This window comes from Zootermopsis nevadensis, unplaced genomic scaffold (assembly GCF_977971745.1).
Source record: "Zootermopsis nevadensis isolate Lab colony 2312 unplaced genomic scaffold, Znev_1.0 Znev_ptg000013l, whole genome shotgun sequence".
NCBI classification, from domain to species: Eukaryota; Metazoa; Arthropoda; class Insecta; order Blattodea; family Termopsidae; genus Zootermopsis; species Zootermopsis nevadensis.
Window position 1 is genome coordinate 2198147 of NW_028259145.1, and position 21919 is coordinate 2220065.

Genomic DNA, 21919 nt, shown 5'->3' on the forward strand with positions numbered 1-21919 from the left:
GGAACCTCTGCGCCTCGAGGCAGTCCTGGCTGTGGCCTCTTTCGAACCTGTTTCTAACCGAGCGGTGTTGCCTATACTCTTCGCTCATTCCTTCGAGAACTCTCTACCCCCCCCCCCTTTCCCTTCAACAATCGACACTAATACACGTAACTCATTTTTACAATATTAATCTGTATAATCCTCATACGACTCTCTGTTGTCATTCTTACGACTCTGTAGAAAACATTTCTGACGCTGAAACTGCGTTGAAATCTGTTAGCTGTACGAGAAACGTGGTGATAATTTTCGCAGCGGTCGCGAAGTTGGACGCGCAACGCTTGGCAACAATGTACGTTCCGTGCTGATACCCACGCGCCTGGTAGCTAGCAAGCGAAGCCTTGCTTTATGTGCGCTGCACACAGACAGAGAGCTCGTTCTTGTACGCGTTTCACAACACTGCCTTGCGTAGCTATGACGTCACGATCAACATACCACCACCACCACCACCCCGTACTGTGTATTGTTGCTGTATAACTGTTTCCGAACCTTTCTGAAAGTGGATTAATACACGAAAGAACACGATAAATGTCCACACATTCCTGTCAGTTTTCAAATCACGACAACGACGACCAAGAATTTAACTTCGTGTCTTGTAACCTCGTCTATTGGCCTGTTAGAACAACCACAGATATAACTCACAATGTGACCTCGGTATAATTTGACAAACGTTAACCCGATTAAAATAATATTTATATGTTTATTATATTTTAAAAACAATGCTTATTCGTTACTAAGCTAATATTAGTTCGTACATCATGGAGCTCGTATAGGAACATTCCTTTCACTTGCCTAAGTATAAATATCAATCCGCCAATTGCCTGTAGTTCAGAGAAAATAGAATTGGGGAAAAGAAATCTTCTACGCACCAAAACAAAGTTTGAAGTTTCTTAAATCTGTAGCAGTGCGACTGGATGTATCTTCGAAGATATCAAGCTGGTATCTTCGTTTATTTAAAATTTTTATCCATTCTGATGCCAAAACAGACTTCAAGCCAGTCATCCACAGCGTATTTGGCGTACGGATTGTAAAACACGTCACAGAAGCGTGAACATTTTATATTACAAATCATATTTTTTATTTTAGCAATATTTATAGCTTTCTGAACACAAGTAAAAAAAGAGAAATATCATATTAGAAATCAGGTCAAGGTTTTTCTGTGGTTGGTACCATTAATATCGTGGCAATTCGAGGACTGAAGAAAAACTATGCCCAATTTTTATAAACCATCATCTATACAGAAACTGAAGACGAAATTTTCCAGGATTTGGATGTCAGTTTTAAGTCGTGGTAGCATTCATAGCCACGGTGGTCTAGCGGTTAGAACGCTGGCCTTGTAGTCCTGGGGTCTCGGGTTCGATTCCAGGCGGTGCCCGAATTTATAACTTGTGTTGGGCAAGGCCGTGGTCTAGGCAACACGGAGTTTTCCTCCGTGGCATCCCAACAATTACTCCATTCACACACAGAAGAAGGCAATGGCAAACCACCTCTGGATCATCTGCCAAGAACGTATATGAACAGGTCCCAGTCCGAGAAAAGGATGGAAGGGAGTTAGGCAACCACTTTACCCTGGTCAGCTTTATGCTCTGCCCGATTTACTCCTGGGAAAAAGCCCAATACTCGTTTGGTCAGACCCTGAAGCAAGTCCCAGCCTTGCCGGAAATCAAATTCAGGTCGTCCAGCCCGACAAGGAAACAGCTTTGTGGCGTTTGGTAGTGACCGAGCACGTTTTCGAATCACTCACTTTACATATCAAGTAGAGACGGCTGTCTTCTGGGTTTGTACCGCCGTGCAGTCTGGTAGAAGTTTACCTACGTTTCGGAGGTCCTTACTGCTTCCATCATCAGGGCGAATGAATACAGACTTGTGTCAAGTGTTGAAAAAACGTATCCCAGAACAAGCCAGGAGGAAGTTCCGTTGTTTCGAGATCTTCGGGGCCCCTCTGTTCTGTTGCTATTCTAGGCAGCTCGCTCGGAGCTTCGTGGGGTCTTCGCACAATACCGCTGAGTAACCGAGTCTCCACTGCGCAGAACCACGTCCAGATGTTCAGATTCTGCTACTCGTCCAAGAGGGAGGATCACTGGGGGGTGTGCCATATACCACTTCCTCAACTCACAATTACGCTGCAGGACAAAGATGCAAGGAGGACCTCGTGGGCGATGTTTTTGTGAAGCTACAACTTACGGCACAGATTTAAAAAAAAACACTTTTGTCGTCTAAGAAGATTTGAATCCGCGGGGAAGGTGGGAGACAAACTGATGTCATACCATAAGTAAATCGACTCTTATGAGGGAAAACTGGGTTAATAAATATCTCAGGCAACAATTCTGTACTTGCTATGAACAGCTCTGCACCATGGACAATCTATTGGCTTGGAATTTGCGAAATAAAACCATTATATACAAACTTCAACCGCCACGGTGGTCTAGCGGTTAGAACGCTGGCCTTGTAATCCTGGGGGTCTCGGATTCGATTCCCGGCGGTGCCCGAATTTATAACTTGTGTTGGGCAAGGCCGTGGTCTAGGCAACACGGAGTTTTCCTCCGTGGCATCCCAACAATTACTCCATTCACACACAGAAGAAGGCAATGGCAAACCAATTCTGGATCATCTGCCAAGAACGTATATGAACAGGTCCCAGTCCGATTTCAGATGTAGATTATATACTATGTATAACTTGAATTACACACCAACAACTTTGGGGGTACAAAGTTGAAGAGAAATTATATCTGGGGGGTACGCGAACAAAAAAGTTTGTCTGGTCTAAAATGTGCCTAATATATGCCCCAATAAGAATTCACATTGCGTAAATTTGATTCACACCTGCAAAGTGGCATTAGATTAAAACCTTCACGCCCCGGCCGCCTTAACCTCCAGATGGGAACACAAGAATTGCAATTCAAGATTCGACAAATACTTTGCGTGTCATTTTGTTCGCTTGAGGCTCGCCGATCCTCCGTCTATGTATTGGCGGGACAACCGTTGCCAAGACAACGAGTAGCTTTTTGATTTCCACACTCCTCCCACCCTGTCACGTTAGGTGGTGCAAGTTCACAGAACGCACACGGAGTGGCGACACCATCGCTAAACAAAAAACGCGAATGAAATAAATAGATGTCAAAGGTAGTTCATAACACACGTGTTGTCGTAGTATGGCAGAAGGAGACAGACACCCGGGGGGGGGGAAGTGAAATCAAGCACGTAACGCGATATTTTACGTCGGACAAAAGATGAGCAAATTGGAGTGCGTGTTGTACAAAAATCCTTGTCTAACAAAGAGGCTGGCTACAATTATTTACGTTTACTGCAGATTGGTAAACAGAGTACGTCACTATCTGCATGTGCACACTCTAACATAACCTCAACAGAAACAACGGCGAACACAACATGCGTTAGGAATGAAAGGGAGTCACATTTTTTGGGGGAATAATAATCGATGTCATTCGTTTGAAGTTAATGAGGGCAGAGACAGGTAATGGCTGAAACTTTGAGGGTAACCGAGCTCATAATCTTTGAATTGTTTCTGTATTTCCATGAATGGACTCAGACACAAACTAACCAGACCTTCAGAAACTGGAAACTTTGCTCGGACGGACAGTGGCGAAGTCCCCATGGCGGTCGTGGAAAGCGTGAACTACAGGATACGTCCGTTAATTATTATTATTATTTATTTAGTGTTCTGTCTGACGACAGGTCCATATGAACAGGATCCTTCCATCCTTTTCTCGGACTGGGACCTGTTCATATACGTTCTTGGCAGATGATCCAGAAGTGGTTTGCCATTGCCTTCTTCTGTGTGTGAATGGAGTAATTGTTGGGATTCCACGGAGGAAAACTCCGTGTTGCCTAGACCACGGCCTTGCCCAACACAAGTTATAAATTCGGGAACCGCCGGGAATCGAACCCGAGACCCCCAGGATTACAAGGCCAGCGTTCTAACCGCTAGACCACCTCATCTTATTATTATTTAGTGTTCTGTCTGACGACAGGTCCATATGAACAGGATCCTTCCATCCTTTTCTCGGACTGGGACCTGTTCATATACGTTCTTGGCAGATGATCCAGAAGTGGTTTGCCATTGCCTTCTTCTGTGTGTGAATGGAGTAATTGTTGGGATGCCACGGAGGAAAACTCCCGTGTTGCCTAGACCACGGCCTTGCCCAACACAAGTTATAAATTCGGGCACCGCCGGGAATCGAACCCGAGACCCCAGGATTACAAGGGCAGAGTTCTAACCGCTAGAGACTTTTGCATGGTAGCTGGTAACTTTGTTTGGAATTGTTATTCGGATTAATACCCATCTGAAGCCGAGGTCCTTACATCGAAGAAAATAAAGTGTGTCCCTTACAAAGATCAACTGGTTAACGCCGTTCAGAGGAATAATCGCTGACGAACGCCCATAAATACTCTCCGTGCAAAATACATAGATACTCAGACAGGCCGCAGAATTCTGTCGGGTTTTGTTGGGCTGAGTGTACGGGGAATACGAGAAATGCATTGACAATTTTACTGAAAGACGTAAACACTTGAAAATCGGCGAGGATGTAAGGGGGGGGGGTGTTGGCATTTGTGTTTTTCTGAGGACGGGAGATGGTGTTAGCTAATTGCTTCAATCCATTCGTGGTACCACGACTCTGGAATGTTCCAAACTAGTGGAAGGCGCTCTCGAGGAGGTGAAGACGCGGTCTACTGGGTTGACGCCGAATAGCAGGGGGTTATACGAGGTGCGATCGGAAAGTTTCAAGACTGCGCCTATAAAAACCCGTACACTTATCTCAGGTATTAAATTCATCCATCACCCTCGAAGTAGTTCCCCTGGGAGTGAACACAACGATCCCAGCGCCGCTGCCAAGCCTGGAAGCATCCCTGGAAATCTTTCTTTGTCAGCCTGTCAAGCACCATCTGCGATTCTGCCTGAATCTCTTCTATCGTATCAAATCTCCTTCCCTTTAGCTGAATTTTCATCTTTGGGAAGAGGAAGAAGTCACACGGAGCTTAGAAAGGAAGTTGGGGTCGGTTCTTGCAAGATCTTTGAGCTCCTGACAAACGAGAAGTCGATTCTGCTTCTGGTCCTCAGACAGGATGCGTCGCATGTGGAGTTCTTCCTTTAGAATCAGCTGACAGGTCCCATAGCCTATCCCAACAATGTCGCACAAGTCGTTGATGGTACGACGTGGATCTTCGTGAATCTTCGTAACATTTTCGGGCGTTGTGCTCGAAGATGGTCGTCCAGAACGCTCGTCATCATCGACAGAGGTTCGGCCATTTTTAAAACGTGAATGCCACACAAAAGTTTGTGCACGACCCATTGCGGACTCCCCAAATTCTTGCTTTAGCATTTCATAGGTTTCCGTAGCCGTTTTGGCGAGTCTTTGGCAAAATTCGATGCACACGCCATTCCGAAATCGCAGGACGGTCGGTGTAATGCACTACCAAAACGCCCGTAACTAAGAAACAAATGCTAATTCGATGATGCCGGCTGGCACACTGATTCACTATGAATGTAGGCCGCACCCCCTAGCGGCAGAAGATCGTACTACATCCGGTTCGCCCCTCTATTGACACAGTCTTGAAACTTTCCGATCGCACCTCGTAAACGTTTCGGAGAGAAGTTACCGCCTTCATCTTCAGGGTAAAATACCTTTGTGTTCGTCTACAATATTACTTAATCACTGTTTTACCCCTCACGTCATGCAAATACAATCAATTCAGCTAGGATTTTGTTTGCCAACCAAATTTCACAAGCCCGAAACAGTTTACTTGGCAGCAATGTTAATAATCATTAACCATTAATCACAGTTGCCGTAAGATTGTGTTTAGTAAAATAAAAATAACGGATTAAATGATGATGACAATAATCATCTTAAATGAAATGGTGAGTTGTGATTTTGACTGTATTGTGTTTGTTAGGCGATAATCGTTTATACGGGAAGGTTTACTGTAGACTAATTGGTGTTATAAACCACCGACCACCATTCTGTTGGGACGGGTCGAATCAAATTGCCCTCATTCATTCACAAATACAGTGGATTCCCGTTAATTGGGGAAGCATCGAGACTAGGAACAGTTTGGCCCAATTAAGCGGATTCCCCCAGTTATGCGAAGTTCCACGTAAAAGAGTTGAAAAAGGTCTGTTCTTTAAGATTTGTCCCAAATAAACGTCTGCCCCAGATTAACCGGAATCTACTTCAGTTTGTATCCGATGTTTACATCCAACAAGACGTTCATTTGTTTAATTTTAACCGTCTAATCACAATAAAATATTTTATTAAATATTAAAATATTATTACTACAATTAACATTTAATATTTAAAATATATTAATGTTCGAACATTTCGATAGTAATAATATTTTAATATTTAATAAAATATTTTATTGTGATTAGACGGTTAAAATTAAACAATTATAATCATCACAATATGACGCAACATTATCATGTCAAGACGTTCATTTGTTTGCAGTTTCTGGTAATACTCGAGGGTAAAGGATGATGGACACTATATACGATCTCTTTTGAGGGGGTGGAGGCTAATTATAAACCCGTTGGAGAGTACTCGAAGCTTTTCCAAGCACCCCGGAAAATAAAAACTATGGATGGGACATCGTAGTCAGCTGTGTTAATACGTAGAAGACTCGGGCAGAACGTGACGTATACATCGCCTTTACATTTAAACAAGGCCACAGACCAATTCCATCAGTCGTAAACGGATAGATTTCGACGTAAACATTCCTTGCTTCTCCTCGTTATGGGCTCTGGACAATGGATACACCAGAGTGATATTTTATGAACTCGAAATTATTCAAATCAGTAGTGTGATACCAGCAAAAGACCGTGTTACAACTTTAAATATTTCATTTCACGTCCCTTAAGCTGCTTTTTCACGACACCAAATTAAATAACAAAATCTATTCTTGAGATGATAAAGTTGCGTCATATTGTGATAAATATATATTTGTTTAAACAAAAAAAATCTATTCTATTTATTCTGTACCTCACAGCTAGGCATATCCTCAATACAGAGTAGGTATAAGACGATCTGGGTTTTTTGTATTTAAATCAGTTTATGACGTCTTGTTTAGAATTTAAATTAAAAATTAAAATAATCTAATTGGTACTGAGTGTTCAGTTACAGTCGTATGATAAAATAAAATCTAAATTATAATCAAATTTAATCAATAGCGAATCACTAGGCTTACATTAATGACAAAGTCGATACAGATTCTTCCGATCGATTAATCGATCTATCACTGCGAGTCTCACAGCACGAACAGTAAACTCGAAACACGACATCACGTCCAAGCCCTCACATTAGACACAATCCTTTTAACAAACGCTTGATTTGGTAAATATCAGCCGAGTTCAGAAGGTAAAGTTGTACGTGTTCAGGTTTGCACCGGTCCTTTGCCTCGGGGGGGGGGGAAAAGAGCCCCCCTAGTACCACTCAGCAGACCCGTCCTAAGAGGTTAGCTACGCGGGGCCCCTCCTTAGATTTGCACAAGACAAAAATTTAACCTTCGTGATAATGTAGCCAAGCCTTGTATTTATTAAAAAGTATTAATATCTCTGTTATGGGATTACATTGAAACATAAACATTTTAATACGCATTAAAATACAACTCACACATCACAATCGCCACCTAAACCCCGCGAAAATCTGTTGTACATTACCTCAAAACAAAACTGTCTTCAACCAATTACCAATAGCCACTACATTACAAACTGGATATTAAACACGTAGCGAAATATGGCACACGATATCAATAAGTCATTTTTTCATTCTGAATAATTTTGTCATTGTTGCCGTAACATCACATAACCTCACATTATTGTTTAATTAGATGTAAAATCTCATGTAATTATTGAACACTTGTTTGGGTGGTTATTTAAAGACGCGAAACCCAACAATGGCCCAAACTTGCTTCGATTCGTTTCTAAATTATAAACTGGATGCATAAAAGATACGTACAGGAAACCAATTTACTTACAGGGAGCTTAACGTGTCGCTGTGAGCGAAATTCTTCATACATCGTGATGACAATGTGCAGGTCTGCCAACCCAAGGACTGCCCTGTCCCTCTGAGCCGATCAGAACGACCAAAATCCTTACATCAGAATTTCACAACACGAATGGTTGGCCATGACAAATTTCTTTTTGTCTTTTATGGTTTATTATTGTGAACGTACTTTTGAAGCATAACAATGCATGAAAGTGATAATACATTAAGGATTTAATTACAGAGGAATTATGGAGAAAACAGAATTCTATAATTAACCCTCTCACGATAACTTACATCACAGGGTTAAATTTGGTTGCAGTATTTTCGGTACACTACTGACACGTAAAAAAGATTCCAAATATAATTTTGTAGCAACGTAGCATCATACAAAATTCTGTGAGATTTGAGATATTCAAGGCGGTGAGAGGTTAGATTTTGGTCTTCTGGGTTGTGTGACACAGCCATTTCAGAAGGGCATGTTTAAGATGGAGGCAGCACGTTCCTCCGACACGAGAGTAATTTATAGACTAATCTAAAATAATATTTGTAGAAAAGTCTTTCGCGAAATAATAAACACAGCTCACGGGTCCTTAACCTCGATACTACACTGTTGAGTCGATACCACTGCCATCTACATTCTGGCCCATCAAGATTCGAGTTCCGAAATGGACAAGATTTTCCTCGTTGTCGCCGCGTTTAGATCGGTTATGGAGGCCCTATCGAATGAAAACCGGTATCTAAGATTCTGAAAGTGCATCCCACACCCTAACAAGAATAAATTCGGGAATGTACAATATCTAATATGACCCGGAAATAAATCTGCCTGTATCCAACAGCGCGACTTCGACCGTCGAAGCTCAACTACTTTTTGTTTTGTTTTTACTCATCACGTGACCATACATCTAAACGCGTCTGACAAGCAGCGCCTCAGTGCGACAGTTTGACTCAAGCTGATCGACAAACGAACGACTCTTTCCGTCGCATTGCTTCGTCTTTTAAAGCATTCGAAGGCGCTGAATTCCAGTTCAGTCCGCAGAGGTGTCCTGGTGGCGACGGACATTCCCTAACTTACTCTCGCAACTCTCTTTCTCTTCTTAATGTCGCCTCTCCCGACGTTGGTGCTTCGCCAGCATAACTCGAATTGAGGCTCCCCTTGGGTAGAAAGAACTCCCGATGTTCGTAGGGCTCACATTTGCTTCACACGTACCATAAGCATAGCCCAGAGTACATTCAGTGAATATCGACCATCTGAACTATCAATGCGTTATATGGAAAGGTTCGTGTGTTGCTGCTGTAAGGACGAATCTCGTTCGCCCTGATTCAACGTATTACTGACTCGGACTTCCTTGTGAAATACGGAGACTGAAAAGAGTGATGTGAGCACGTGGTTTTTAGACTGTACCGCTAAACAGCATACAACTCTCTCGCTTAGTGACTGGTTCTCAATCCAGTAATTTAACAGAATAACCTCCATGTTCATGAAGGCCCGTGGCCTACTTCACGTAGGAGACGAATGCCAAAAGTAAGTTAAAAATAAAACCAGACAGAACTCTCAAAAATATTTAAAAAGACACAACTGCACCGTTGAGGCATATTTTAGCCAGCCTTGTAAGTGTTGCATCTTCTACTAGGTCTTACTCGCCGTCGCCTTGGGTTCCAGTTGCTCGCTTCTCGGGCCAGCTTCTCGGTCGTCAGCTAACTATAGCTCAGGCACCAAGGCAGCCAGCACCCTGGAGCAGCCGGTCACTACGACTTGGCAACGTTGCAACTATACCTGCATGTGCTTGGCTGGTTGCCTGGGACACTAGGCGGTAACTTTTGGGAACATAGTTCGCTACGTACGTAAAAGAGGACATTTGAAGATTTTTCTCATTCCCTCCTCACGTGTATAATTTTGTACTAATGGATCCAAAGTAACGTTACGTTAAAATTAGGGAATATTTCAAACAAAGAGGTAGTTTTACGTTAAAAAAAACACTACTGTACTGGTTTTTCATGCCGGTGAACATATTATAATTTTTTTTAAAAAAAGTGTTATTCTAACCTCACTTGTACAACAAAAGGTAAATTTCGCGTCAGTATAATAAGCACACTTTGGCATCAGGTGGTTAGAACATTGATCAGTTTCTGCCAAAATGAACCACGATCAATACATTTGGTAAATACTTTTAAATATCACGTTGTTTCACTTCAGACATTACGGAAGAAAACATCTCATTTATTACGCCTGGTTTAAAATAATTTGTACGAGACATAAATGTGGCTATTTTATCCTTTTTCGAAACGTGGCCTAGGCAATACAAAGTGAAACAAGGAGAAACATTTTTTTTTACAAAAATTAATATTTCATAACGAGTCAACCAAATGTTGTGAAATATTTGTTTTGATAAAAAAATAAGTAACCAGATTAAAATGTTCTGCGTGGTATTTGGAGCCTTGGTATTTCATTTTCAGTGTATCGATCGCACCCACGAGATGGGTAGCTTATTTCGCTAGGATGTTTCTCAATCAGTGCACCGCGACACACGTGCTGTATATCATCGCTAGGGTTTTAAGTAGTCCTATATATTTCTTGCACGATTAAACTTTTCTCCTTAAATTCTGCAATTTTTAAGAGTACGCATTCCTGCAAGCCATCTTATGTTCCTTACTCTAATTATAGGGCAAAGATTACATATAACGGCCTACCGTTAACACACACTCTTAAATGTTCAAAATATGACAGTTTTACAACTGAAAAAACACATTTTCACTCCAGTGGCTAATCTTGAGTACTTGATACATCGTTAACCACGGATTTAAATAGAGTTGAGGGGGTTATCTTCGTGTTTCGACCGCTTTGCCCCCCCCCCCCCACCCGATAACCATTGTATGAGAACCAATAGTTGGGGCCCCAGTTCAGGGAAAACTTATTTATGTTAATATTTATCTTTCGATTTTCTTAATTGGTCACGGTGGTCTAGCGGTTAGAACGCTGGCCTTGTAATCCTGGGGGTCTCGGGTTCGATTCCCGGCGGTGCCCGAATTTATAACTTGTGTTGGGCAAGGCCGTGGTCTAGGCAACACGGAGTTTTCCTCCGTGGCATCCCAACAATTACTCCATTCACACACAGAAGAAGGCAATGGCAAACCACTTCTGGATCATCTGCGAAGAACGTATATGAACAGGTCCCAGTCCGAGAAAAGGATGGAAGGATCCTGTTCATATGGACCTGTCGTCAGACAGAACACTAAATAAAATAAAATAACACGTACCATAAGTTGAGAAACGCACATTAACGAATCCACCGTAGGTATTAATACGACAATTTCTGAGATCTTATTTTGAAAATCTAACGCACGGGAAAAATATCGCGAGTTCTTGCCCTGAACCGAGAAACCCAGCGATCCACTCCTAGCATCGCCAATACGTCGATTAAAGTTCCTCCTAATGCCTACAGGTGGACTTAAGCATTGAACGGTCGGTCACACTTCAAGCATGGATCACAGGTGAATGAGACGGCAAACTATTTGTTTAGATAAGCACGCAAGCTCTGGTTTTCTTCTCCTTCCCCCCCCCCCCCTCCAAACCATTCTCTCACTCTCTTTACAAACTTCTCCCACCCTTCGATGTTGTGTCGGTGTTTTAAATGATCGGATTCACGTACCATCACGGTCATATGAGAACACGTAGGGCTCGGGGAATGAATTCTGTGTCCAGTTCATTGAAACTGTTTTCCCGCCTCCTAGCACAGCACGTGGACCCATGACCTGCTCCCGATGTCTCACGTTCCGAGAGATTCTTCACAGAGTATATTTTATAATGCTTCGAGAAGTAGGAGCTTCTGAAAACAGCTGGCCCATTCACCGCAATGAAATCACGCGTACGTCCACAGACACAGCGTTCAACGCTGGCAATGAAGTGTACACGAAACTGGTCTATCAGGTGAATACACTAAAAATAAACAGAATTTGTGTTCGTGCGAGTTTTATAATTTCACATTTCGTTACCAACGCAGATTATAGAATTTTATTAATACACCAATCTCGGTACAGGTTTAAATATTTATCCAAGAGTCATAGTTAAATGTTAGCAATAGTTCTCTTATTTTTTACATGGCTATCGGGATACAAAAATGACTGTAGACTCGAGGGAGGTGGTCCAGTGACAGGCGAAAATGAACCATCGGGTCCATAACCAACTGAAAACGAATCGGTCTTAACTGAGTTTTACGTATTCTGGGAGCACGTATTAAAATTGCCTCGCCACCTTCCGGGGTGGTTTATAAAAAAAGTGAAGGGAACACCGTATGAGGATTTCATAAACATTTTAATCTCAAGTGGACACACAGATGTCCCCGACAATATTATATGCAAATTACGAAGATTCACATTTTTGTAAGATTTGAGACTCTCGTGGCGACAAGAACGAAATAGCACTGGCCGACGTTTCAGAGGCGCATTAACCAAAGCCCTCCACCGGACCCTGTCCTGGGCCAACAAAATCCAGTCTCCTTCAACTCCTATCTCCCATAGATCCCGCCTGAGATTATCCTCCCATCTTCGTCTAGGTCTCCCCAGGGGTCTCTTCCCCTCAGGCTTCCCAAATAGTGGACCCAACCAACCAGATGGCTTACCGAACCCGAAGGTTCATCACCGAATTAACCAAAGCCCTCCACCGGACCCTGTCCTGGGCCAACAAAATCCAATCTCCTTCAACTCCTATCTCCCATAGATCCCGCCTGAGATTATCCTCCCATCTACGTCTAGGTCTCCCCAGCGGTCTCTTCCCCTCAGGCTTCCCAACCAATACCCGGTGCACACCTCTTGTCCCATCCATGCGTGCTACAAGCCCAGCCAATCTCATTCTTCTCGACTTATTTATTACGCAATATACACCTAAATGTCGGGTTTATTCCGATCGCCAACTTCCGTTGCTTAGTATTTAAAACGTACCGGGCTCCTTTCCGATCCTCCTTGGTGAGATGTCGAATTGCAGGCAAATTATAATTCCCCATCACCGTTTCCTTTAAAACTCACGTCAGTATTAATATCACCAGAATAGTCACGAGACCAAAATAACAGAGTACTGAGACGTAAAGAAATATTTTTAATTCTAAAAATAACCCGGCGTATTAATAAAACCTGGAAGAATATTTTATATGCGTTGTTCATTATCAAGTTGATCCTTAGCAACCCTATATGGAGAACAGCGAAATAAGACCGGGGGCGGTTCCTAACTCCAAAATACACCGCCAGTCGGCTAATAAAACTCGTACACAAAATTTGCTTGCGAAATGCCGACCTATTGACGTAATAACGAAGGTACATATAAGTACCACTGTGTTACCCTCCAACTCTTATGAATGGAAAGAAACTTATTTGGCCTGTACTGAATCAGAACACTGGGGACTTAAAAAAGGACTATTTACTTAATTTACACAAACTAAAAAGTGTGTTGAGGGAGGGGTAGCTGGTGTTAATAGTATATATATTTATTTAGTGTTCTGTCTGACGACAGGTCCATATGAACAGGATCCTTCCATCCTTTTCTCGGACTGGGACCTGTTCATATACGTTCTTGGCAGATGATCCAGAAGTGGTTTGCCATTGCCTTCTTCTGTGTGTGAATGGAGTAATTGTTGGGATGCCACGGAGGGAAACTCCGTGTTGCCTAGACCACGGCCTTGCCCAACACAAGTTATAAATTCGGGCACCGCCGGGAATCGAACCCGAGACCCCCAGGATTACAAGACCAGCGTTCTAACCGCTAGACCACCGTGGCACTTGTTAATAGTAAGACGTAGTATTTTGGCTAGCAACCACGCGTGGAGACAATCCGGAATCCACTGTCGTCATTGTCTGGACCTACTTTAAAAAACACCAAAGTTTACGCTATTTTGCCCGGTATTGTGTATTATTACGGAAATTGCCTCTAACTCTAACTCCTGCTCAATGTCGTTAATCGAGGCTCTGATGGAAGAAACAAGTAATGTGCACAAAATTTTGTTTTTTATAGGCCTACCATGTCCTTAGATTGATACCATTTGGTACACCGAAGACACTTAAATATAATATGAAACTGTTCGTGGTAATGAATCTCATAATTTAACGTTGAAATTGCGGATTTTAATGTTTCCGTTGTTAAAGTCTACCGAAGTCTGAGTGGTTTATTCCTGCGTTATCAAACGACGCTATATCAGCTGAAGAGATAAAGTTACATGGCGTCGCGTAAGGTTAAATATGATTACTAAGCCTGTAAGTATAAGACCACTTCACGTGCTCTGACACCATGAAAACGTCAGATTATCCCAAAATGGATCAGAATTACCTTCCTGATACAAGTCTACGACCTCTTTAAACCAGTCTACCGGCGAGTCGATATTTTGGTCACTGGAATTTTGAGGTTATGTAACGTCACTTTAACCACAAAGGTTAGAATAAAATGGCAGAATAACTATGTGGTATAGTTGGGTAGGGTTAGGAATAAATCAGTCGCGGCCTATTTAAAGACTATTGCTAAATAACTCTACTGAAAAGACTAGATAAAACCATAAAACGCCTCACGACAGCTTCGAACCCATGACTAGCTAAATCCGAAGGAATGCCACATTGCAGAACTTCGGTAGGGCTGCTGATCTTACCCCCCAAACCCCTTCACCGAGAACACCGACCAGTCTTAACTGGCCTGACAGTGTCTCAGAGTGATTGACGGTATCAATCTTATGACTCCAATTGACGTTTTCCAGTCGAGTGCGCGCGCATGATTGGATAGCACGTGATAGGCTTGGTTCCTGATTGTTCCGCGTGGCCGCGCTGATTGCAGACACGAAACAAACCTCAATGGTTCATATTACATGCTTAACTTCAATCCATCCTAGTCTTGGCTTATTCATTCAATGCGATACAGGCAACTCGGTCGCTTTGCTAACTTTGCAATACTTGTTCACAAACCGAAATTTTTAACTTGTGTTGGGCAAGGCCGTGGTCTAGGCAACACGGAGTTTTCCTCCGTGGCATCCCAACAATTACTCCATTCACACACAGAAGAAGGCAATGGCAAACCACTTCTGGATCATCTGCCAAGAACGTATATGAACAGGTCCCAGTCCGAGAAAAGGATGGAAGGATCCTGTTCATATGGACCTGTCGTCAGACAGAACACTAAATAAATAAATAAATTTAACCGACGTAATGCAGTACGGATGTCGTGTATAAACCGCTCACACAATAGGTTACCTACAAACAACTGAACTTCTACTGTTCCGTATGACGTAATTAAAAACAGTCCCGTCAGCCTACAGGCCCTGTTTCGCAAAATATGTCAGCCCAACAACTCCGGTCAATCTTGACGTAACAAACAGGCTCTGGATTCCGATAAATGCATCGCAGATTCTGACTAAACTTATAAAACTATTTGATTAAGACTTAATTTTCCGAAATATTAACTGGAAACAGGCCCTACATATCAGACGAGAAGGTTTAGTGACCACAAAACACTAAATCACGATGTCTTTGGTTTCCGATACCCCAAAAAAATTTAAGCAACTCCTCGCAAGTTCCTCCAACTGCACAAAACACAGTCCTGTATTTTCTACATCCCCATATACACGTGGTAAAACGATGCTGCCATCTGTGAAGACGAGACAAGAATTGAAGACGAAAGATTCACGAGGTTTTTTTTTATATGAGCAACCCCTTTTATGGGAGTGACCGAACAACACGTCGTGCGTAGCCCCTGCTCAAAAACGCTGACACAGTTACAGTTGCTTCCTGCAGAAGGCATTTAAGTTTCTTTGTTGGCGTCGTGACTTCCATCTGCCTCTACAGGTGTCTGAAATACTCTCACCCATTCACTCCCTTCAATTAAGTTTCTGACTTTCCTCGAGAAGTGTAAAAATATTCATAATTTCGTAGTTGTTTCATCTCAAAACACGTGGTTATGTACGCACTACCCACTGTCGATGTTCAGTTGTCACATTAATCGACGTATTTCGAGTGATATTTCGTAATAAAATTTCCCAGCTGTCCCGACACGCAAAACCATTTCAAATGTACCGAAATTTATCTCAGGCAACCGATATTCTGAGAGTAGCAATGAATATTTCAAAACACTCGAACATAACCCTCAAAGGTTGGACGACCGGGTTCGACTTTTCACTGGACCAGACCAAAGCCTCCTAACTAATTAGTTCCTCGCGTTCAAACTTCTTCTTGGATGTAAATCATCGAGCCACAGACGAAATAAAATAGTCTCCTGGCAAGTATGCAAAAACAAATACACAAAGTTACAGTATCTACCTTTGTCACAATTTCAACTATGAAAGCGGAAATAGTACCTTAACCCTTCAAAACCCAATTGAATTATGTCTCATCTGATTCAACAGGCAATAACTGCATTTTGTGTCTACGGGTCTCGTATAATTCTCAGCAAAACATCAATTATTTCCTTAAACAGTACGGGCTAAATTCTTTAATTATTATTTAGACGAGCTTCGACTTCAGAGGGTTTCAAAAATGAAAATGAAAGTACCCTAAATCCTGAAATAGCTACAGCCCCGTCAATTTATGGAGGCCTCGGATCTGTAAGACGGAGTGGGGGGGTTGCCAAGACATTGAAATCAGCTATCGACATGAAAAGGAGACGTCCAACACAGTCGAAAAGCGTCTGGCTGTAGAATTTCATGACTCGAACTTCCATCCAGAACTGAATCTTGAGATAAATGTTTTCAGCAAAGTATATACATTACTTACAAGCGCACCAAATAGTTTGTCCACGGTTATGGAACCACGCTAGACTCTCCACACACACACACACACACACACACACACACATACTTTCTCCTACGCAGCTAACAACAAATTCCCTCGACAAAAAAGTGTGTTGGGAATTTAGTACTCGGCGTAAATCTGCTAGCATTACATGTTTCATACGACGCAAAACATCGGGTAAGGTATATACTATCATTTTCAGTTTGAATCGTGGGTCGATGTTTTCAGGCATGGTAGTAGCTGACCGTTATAACTCCCCACTCCGAAAACGTTGACTCGGCGAAAGCCAAGCTCGCAGATTTATACCGGCGAAAACTGTACTCAAGATTCCAACACAGCTCCACAAAATAACAAAACTGTTACGTACTTCAACTTACATTCGAGCAGACGACGTATGTGTCAGAACCGAATAGAGCGGTAGCTTATGGTAAAAACTTATCATGGACATGGTATAGAAAGTTACCAACGTTTCACAGGTCTGCCACCATCAGAGCGATGGCCAGCAAAGCGTCTCTGAAACGTCGGTTAACTTCTAGAAACCACAACAACCCCAGAAAAGTCGCTTTCACGCTCGATGCAGAGAGAATCTGATATCTCACACTTTCTGAAGACGTCATTTACTGATTCGAAACATATAAATAACTTACCACGTAAACTATATTAAACGCCACTATTAAAATGTATTTTAAAATACACAGGACGCGAGTTTGTTGTTCAGATTTGGCCCGAGACAATAAAATGACAGGTTCTTGTGAATAAATTCTTTGGTTTGACTCCATTAAAAGACAGGATGACTATTTCTTAACCAGCTTGTAATGAACGACTGAGAGAGTTCGATATTATCGACAATTTAACAGGTGTTAACGAACGAGTCACATTCTCTCCCGAGGATAAGTCGATTTACATGCAGTGGAGTACACACAATCGACCACTTCTGTACCATGTTATCAGTTCAAACTTACAGTGGCCATAATAAGGTGTTAGAATTTATTCATGGACACCGCTGTATAGTCAAAACGTTTGTGCTGTGATACGTCGACGATATTTTAACAAGTAACCGAACACACTGTCGCTGAGGTAACCCGCCAGATCTCGTAGGAACGTAGCCTGACAAAAAATTGAAACAAAAATATGTGCATGTTTAATTATCACCTTACGTAGTGCAAAAACTTCTACGCGTGTTTCCTGTGTCAATCCGGATTCAGGCGAGGACGAACAGTGTTTAAACGGATTTAATGTCTTAAATATTCCCCACAAACGACACAAGAAATGTTTTGATACAGAATATGGGACCCCCAAGAGACAAATCTGAGGTTAATATAATATACATTGCCATTGCATTCTACACAACGTTCCGCGCCTTGTGAAATGCAACACGGCCACACACAATACTCGTCATCTTGGTCTCTCAAACGTATAAAAATCTTTTCATCAGTGTAAAAAATCACGGGTAGATTCTCGAGAACTCTATTCTTCATTGTTGTAGGTCTCCATGGCAACAATACAAGTACAGGTGTGAGGCAGGATAAGCCCTGGGCCATCGCCCTTCGACGTGTGACATACGAGAACACTTCACGTGTAACGCGGCACAGTACCAGTAGTGACGTCTTATATCGTGGTCTTCGAATTACGTAAAATGATAACACACTATCAGCACAGCTATTGGTACGTCTCTGCGTGTTTCCCTTAAAGATTATCTTCAGTCAGTATTGCCCTTTTATCAACAGAGTGCGTTGAAAAATCACAAGAAAGATACGTGTATAGTAATTGGTTTTGCCATTACAACACAGATGACGTGCACAAACCATGTGAGACAGCACTGAACTCTAACCAAACTAGACTGAAAAATTTTCACTCCCAGTAAATAAATGTTTGCAGGTCCAGGTCTGAGCGACATTGCATGAAAGATTTTCTCGTGTTCTGTTCGCTTTTGCCCATCCAAGGTCTGCCCCGATCCTTCACTATCAAGTACTAATCATCTTCTATCGTCTCCAGACACCCTGAACGAGACCGCCCTCTGAGCTCCATTATCAGTTAACCGACGTAATGCAACATTTTTTTGTGCAGTTATCTGTATCAAAATAGCAATTTATGACAAATGAAAATTAATTCCTTGTAGAAATCTGACTAAACACGTCAAAATACTATATTCAGATCCCAGAGTAAAACCACCAGATGAGTCTTGAAACGTGTGTCCATCACCTGTGTGGGTTGGAAGGGTTGGGGGTGAGGTTTGAATACAACTTTGCACGCGTTCCAAGTGTTACCATGCCAACCACAGTAGTAGTAATGTAAGGTGGCGCGATCGAGTAGGATGTGACTTTGCCAGGTTTCGGGAGAGAGAGAGAGAGAGACAGAAAATGGAAAACGAGGGGGGGTGGAATGGATGATAACAATTCCCCCTTCCCTATCCCGTGGGGCAGTAGTCAGAAGCGGCAAGCAAAGGAAGGAAGAGGGGGGAAAAGGATGTGCATTCCTCTCTCTCCCCCCCTTCCCCCTCAACACTACTGTGAAGACCCGCTCAAATTCAAAACGATGAAACACATGCGGACAGTTCGGAACTTCATCTCCGTCACTCCCCCCCCAGAAAACATGTGACCACGAGAAATGACAGCAAATATGCGACCTGACCCATTGTGCGATCAAATGCGTGGCATTCCCACCCTTGGTGCTCCGATGAAGTTGTACGTTTCTAACATTTGCGAGGTGTGTATAAATGTACGTACATAGACACACAAAATCATACGTCTACCATGCAGAAATATATTTATAAAAAATGGCTAGAGAACAAAGCATCATTCATGGTCTTAACCTAGATTGTGACTATGAAAACCAACGCTAGTAATGGCTCGCACTGTTACAATACATTTACAGTCTCTACAGTACTGCTGCTTCTTGGCTGACTACATCGAAATAAACACTTCGTCATGTTCAACAATCTGTATTTTCTTCGACAAACCAAAACATTTCAAAAACTTCGGTTCGGGATGTGTTGTTCTCTACCAGAATAAGGACAAATGTATAGTCTTACCTGAACGTCACACCACATCGCTGTTCAAGTCAGCCGGAAGCCATAGCCTCCTGTTATAGCCGGCTGCACCATGTCACAATCACAGAACCGTGTTCTCCAAGCGCCATGCAGTCGCCTTACTGAGTTTCAGTTCAGGCAACAGCCACTCGGTTCGCCTCCTCGCTCCCACGTCGTGCACCCCTCATACCCCGCATGTACTGACAAACTCCGTTAGGTTGCAATCGGTGCGGCACGGTTTCTACCAAGCTTTACCCGATCCAACATCGGATCGGCTCCGTGCTTCCTCGGCCCACCTGATTATTGCTTCGCTCGTTGCGGATCAGCTTGCCAAGGCCCCAAACACCACGGTACGGCTCTAACCGACTCGGCACGGCCAGTATCTAACCATTTCCTTTGCTTGTTTGTTTCGAGCAGACTATGTAGCCAGGAAATTTTCTACATCAGTTCGGTTATGTTCGTGCATCTTCGTATTTCACATTTCTCGTCGGAAAAGATCGGAACTATTCGGTTTTGGTTGGCGTGGAATTATCTTTCGTGCAACAGCACTTCGTGTATATTCGGGCCGTGTGACCCGAAAGCCTTGGGCTGTGACGAAATTGTCATGACGTGCGTGGCAGGCACAAGTGGGACAACGCCGTGACTGGGATAAAGCGAACAGCGAGTCGCTTGTACTCCCCTCCCATCATGGAAATGGTTAGGTTTTAACGAAACGGGCTGGTTGGTTGACTAGGCTTGTCCCCAGTCGCGATAAACAATGGTTTGACCGTCCCGGCCGACGATGCTGCCCTCTATCGGAGCTTCAGAAGCTGCAGTGACTATCAACGTAGCTATAGCAGGCCGAACTGCCTCAAACATTGGCTCATCAAAGCCGCAAATGAGAGCGCTGGTCCATTTTTAGTATCGAACAGCCGCTGTAAGAACTGCACTGACGGAACGGCTGGAAGATGGCGCTAATGCATATCGTTTTCTTTGCCTTGCTCGTGGCAGTTACTTATGATTCATAATATATTTTGCTCTATCCAGAAACACGGTGACAATGGAACCGTGTCCTAAAATACACGTGTGCATTCATACATTCCTCTGGTTCATCATTGGTTTATCCACGTAGTTTTGTTGCACAAAAAAAGAGGCACTAATGTTAAGGACCATTATAATACTGTGATCGCAGTTGCTGCAGGGATAAATTATTTCGCAAGATTAAACGAAAGATAAAACTGAAATTCAGTGTGTCCAATTCATCGAATTGTGACTTGGGGTTTATAATTCTTTGCCGTGTTATGCATTCTACTTATAGTACTGCCTATTGTAAGTTGGTTCAGTTCGTGTTTGTCCCAGACAGATTTTTTCTTATTCTCTCGTTTCTCTTGGGCGTCGTAGGTTTTGAATCAAATTGAGTTTCTATTTACGTAAGTAATTACGTATCCTGAGCGATACATAACCCCATATTTTCGATGACGTTCAATCGGTTACATTGTTGAATAATAAAACAGTTTTTGTACGGCACAGTAAGCCAAAAAGGTTCATAAAAATTATGTGCCCACATTGTCAGAAATAAAGATAAGTTTGTAATAATTAAAAAGTACACGCGGATTTTCGTCAAGGCAAGCGGACATTCCATTTTATGTACGCAGTATCGCCATTCCTACGCTAGATGTCTCTGGCATATCCTACCTGTTGTGTTGACGACTGTTCCGTCACAGTACTAGATACCAGCAGAAACAATTTTATGTAAAGGTATTTTTCCTGCCCAGAATGCAAGACAGTATTAACCATTTGAGGCCGACGCTCGTCTAAATATTATTTAAAAACTTAGAGCCTACCGCAAAGAAAACGTCGGCACAATTGGTTAAAGCAATTACGGAAATAAATGTCGTCTTTTCTGAGGAAAAAAGGAAGGAAAACATAAAACACTTTGTGAGTAAAACATAAAATTATATATTATAATAGCAGGTGGTACATATAATTACCATTAGTGTTTAAAAGCTTAAAGGTCAATGTGAACCGTGTAATTATCATCAAGGTCTGTAGAAAATATATAAAAAAATTGAAACATTTGACATTTGCATGATGTTCAAGATGTTGAAATCTACAAGCTTATTTCATG

At 42.4% G+C, this 21919-nt stretch overlaps 1 protein-coding gene across 1 annotated transcript in view; it reads right to left on the reverse strand.

Annotated features, from left to right (window-relative positions):
* Positions 1–20193, reverse strand: part of tara (SERTA domain-containing protein 2 taranis) — a 52262-nt gene extending 32069 nt beyond the window's left edge. Inside the window, exon 1 of the mRNA XM_022061640.2 lies at positions 19816–20193. Within this exon, the coding sequence (XP_021917332.1) occupies positions 19816–19833 (18 nt within the window). The 5' untranslated portion in view covers positions 19834–20193. The remainder of the gene's footprint in view (positions 1–19815) is intronic.
* Positions 20194–21919: the final 1726 nt, after the last annotated feature.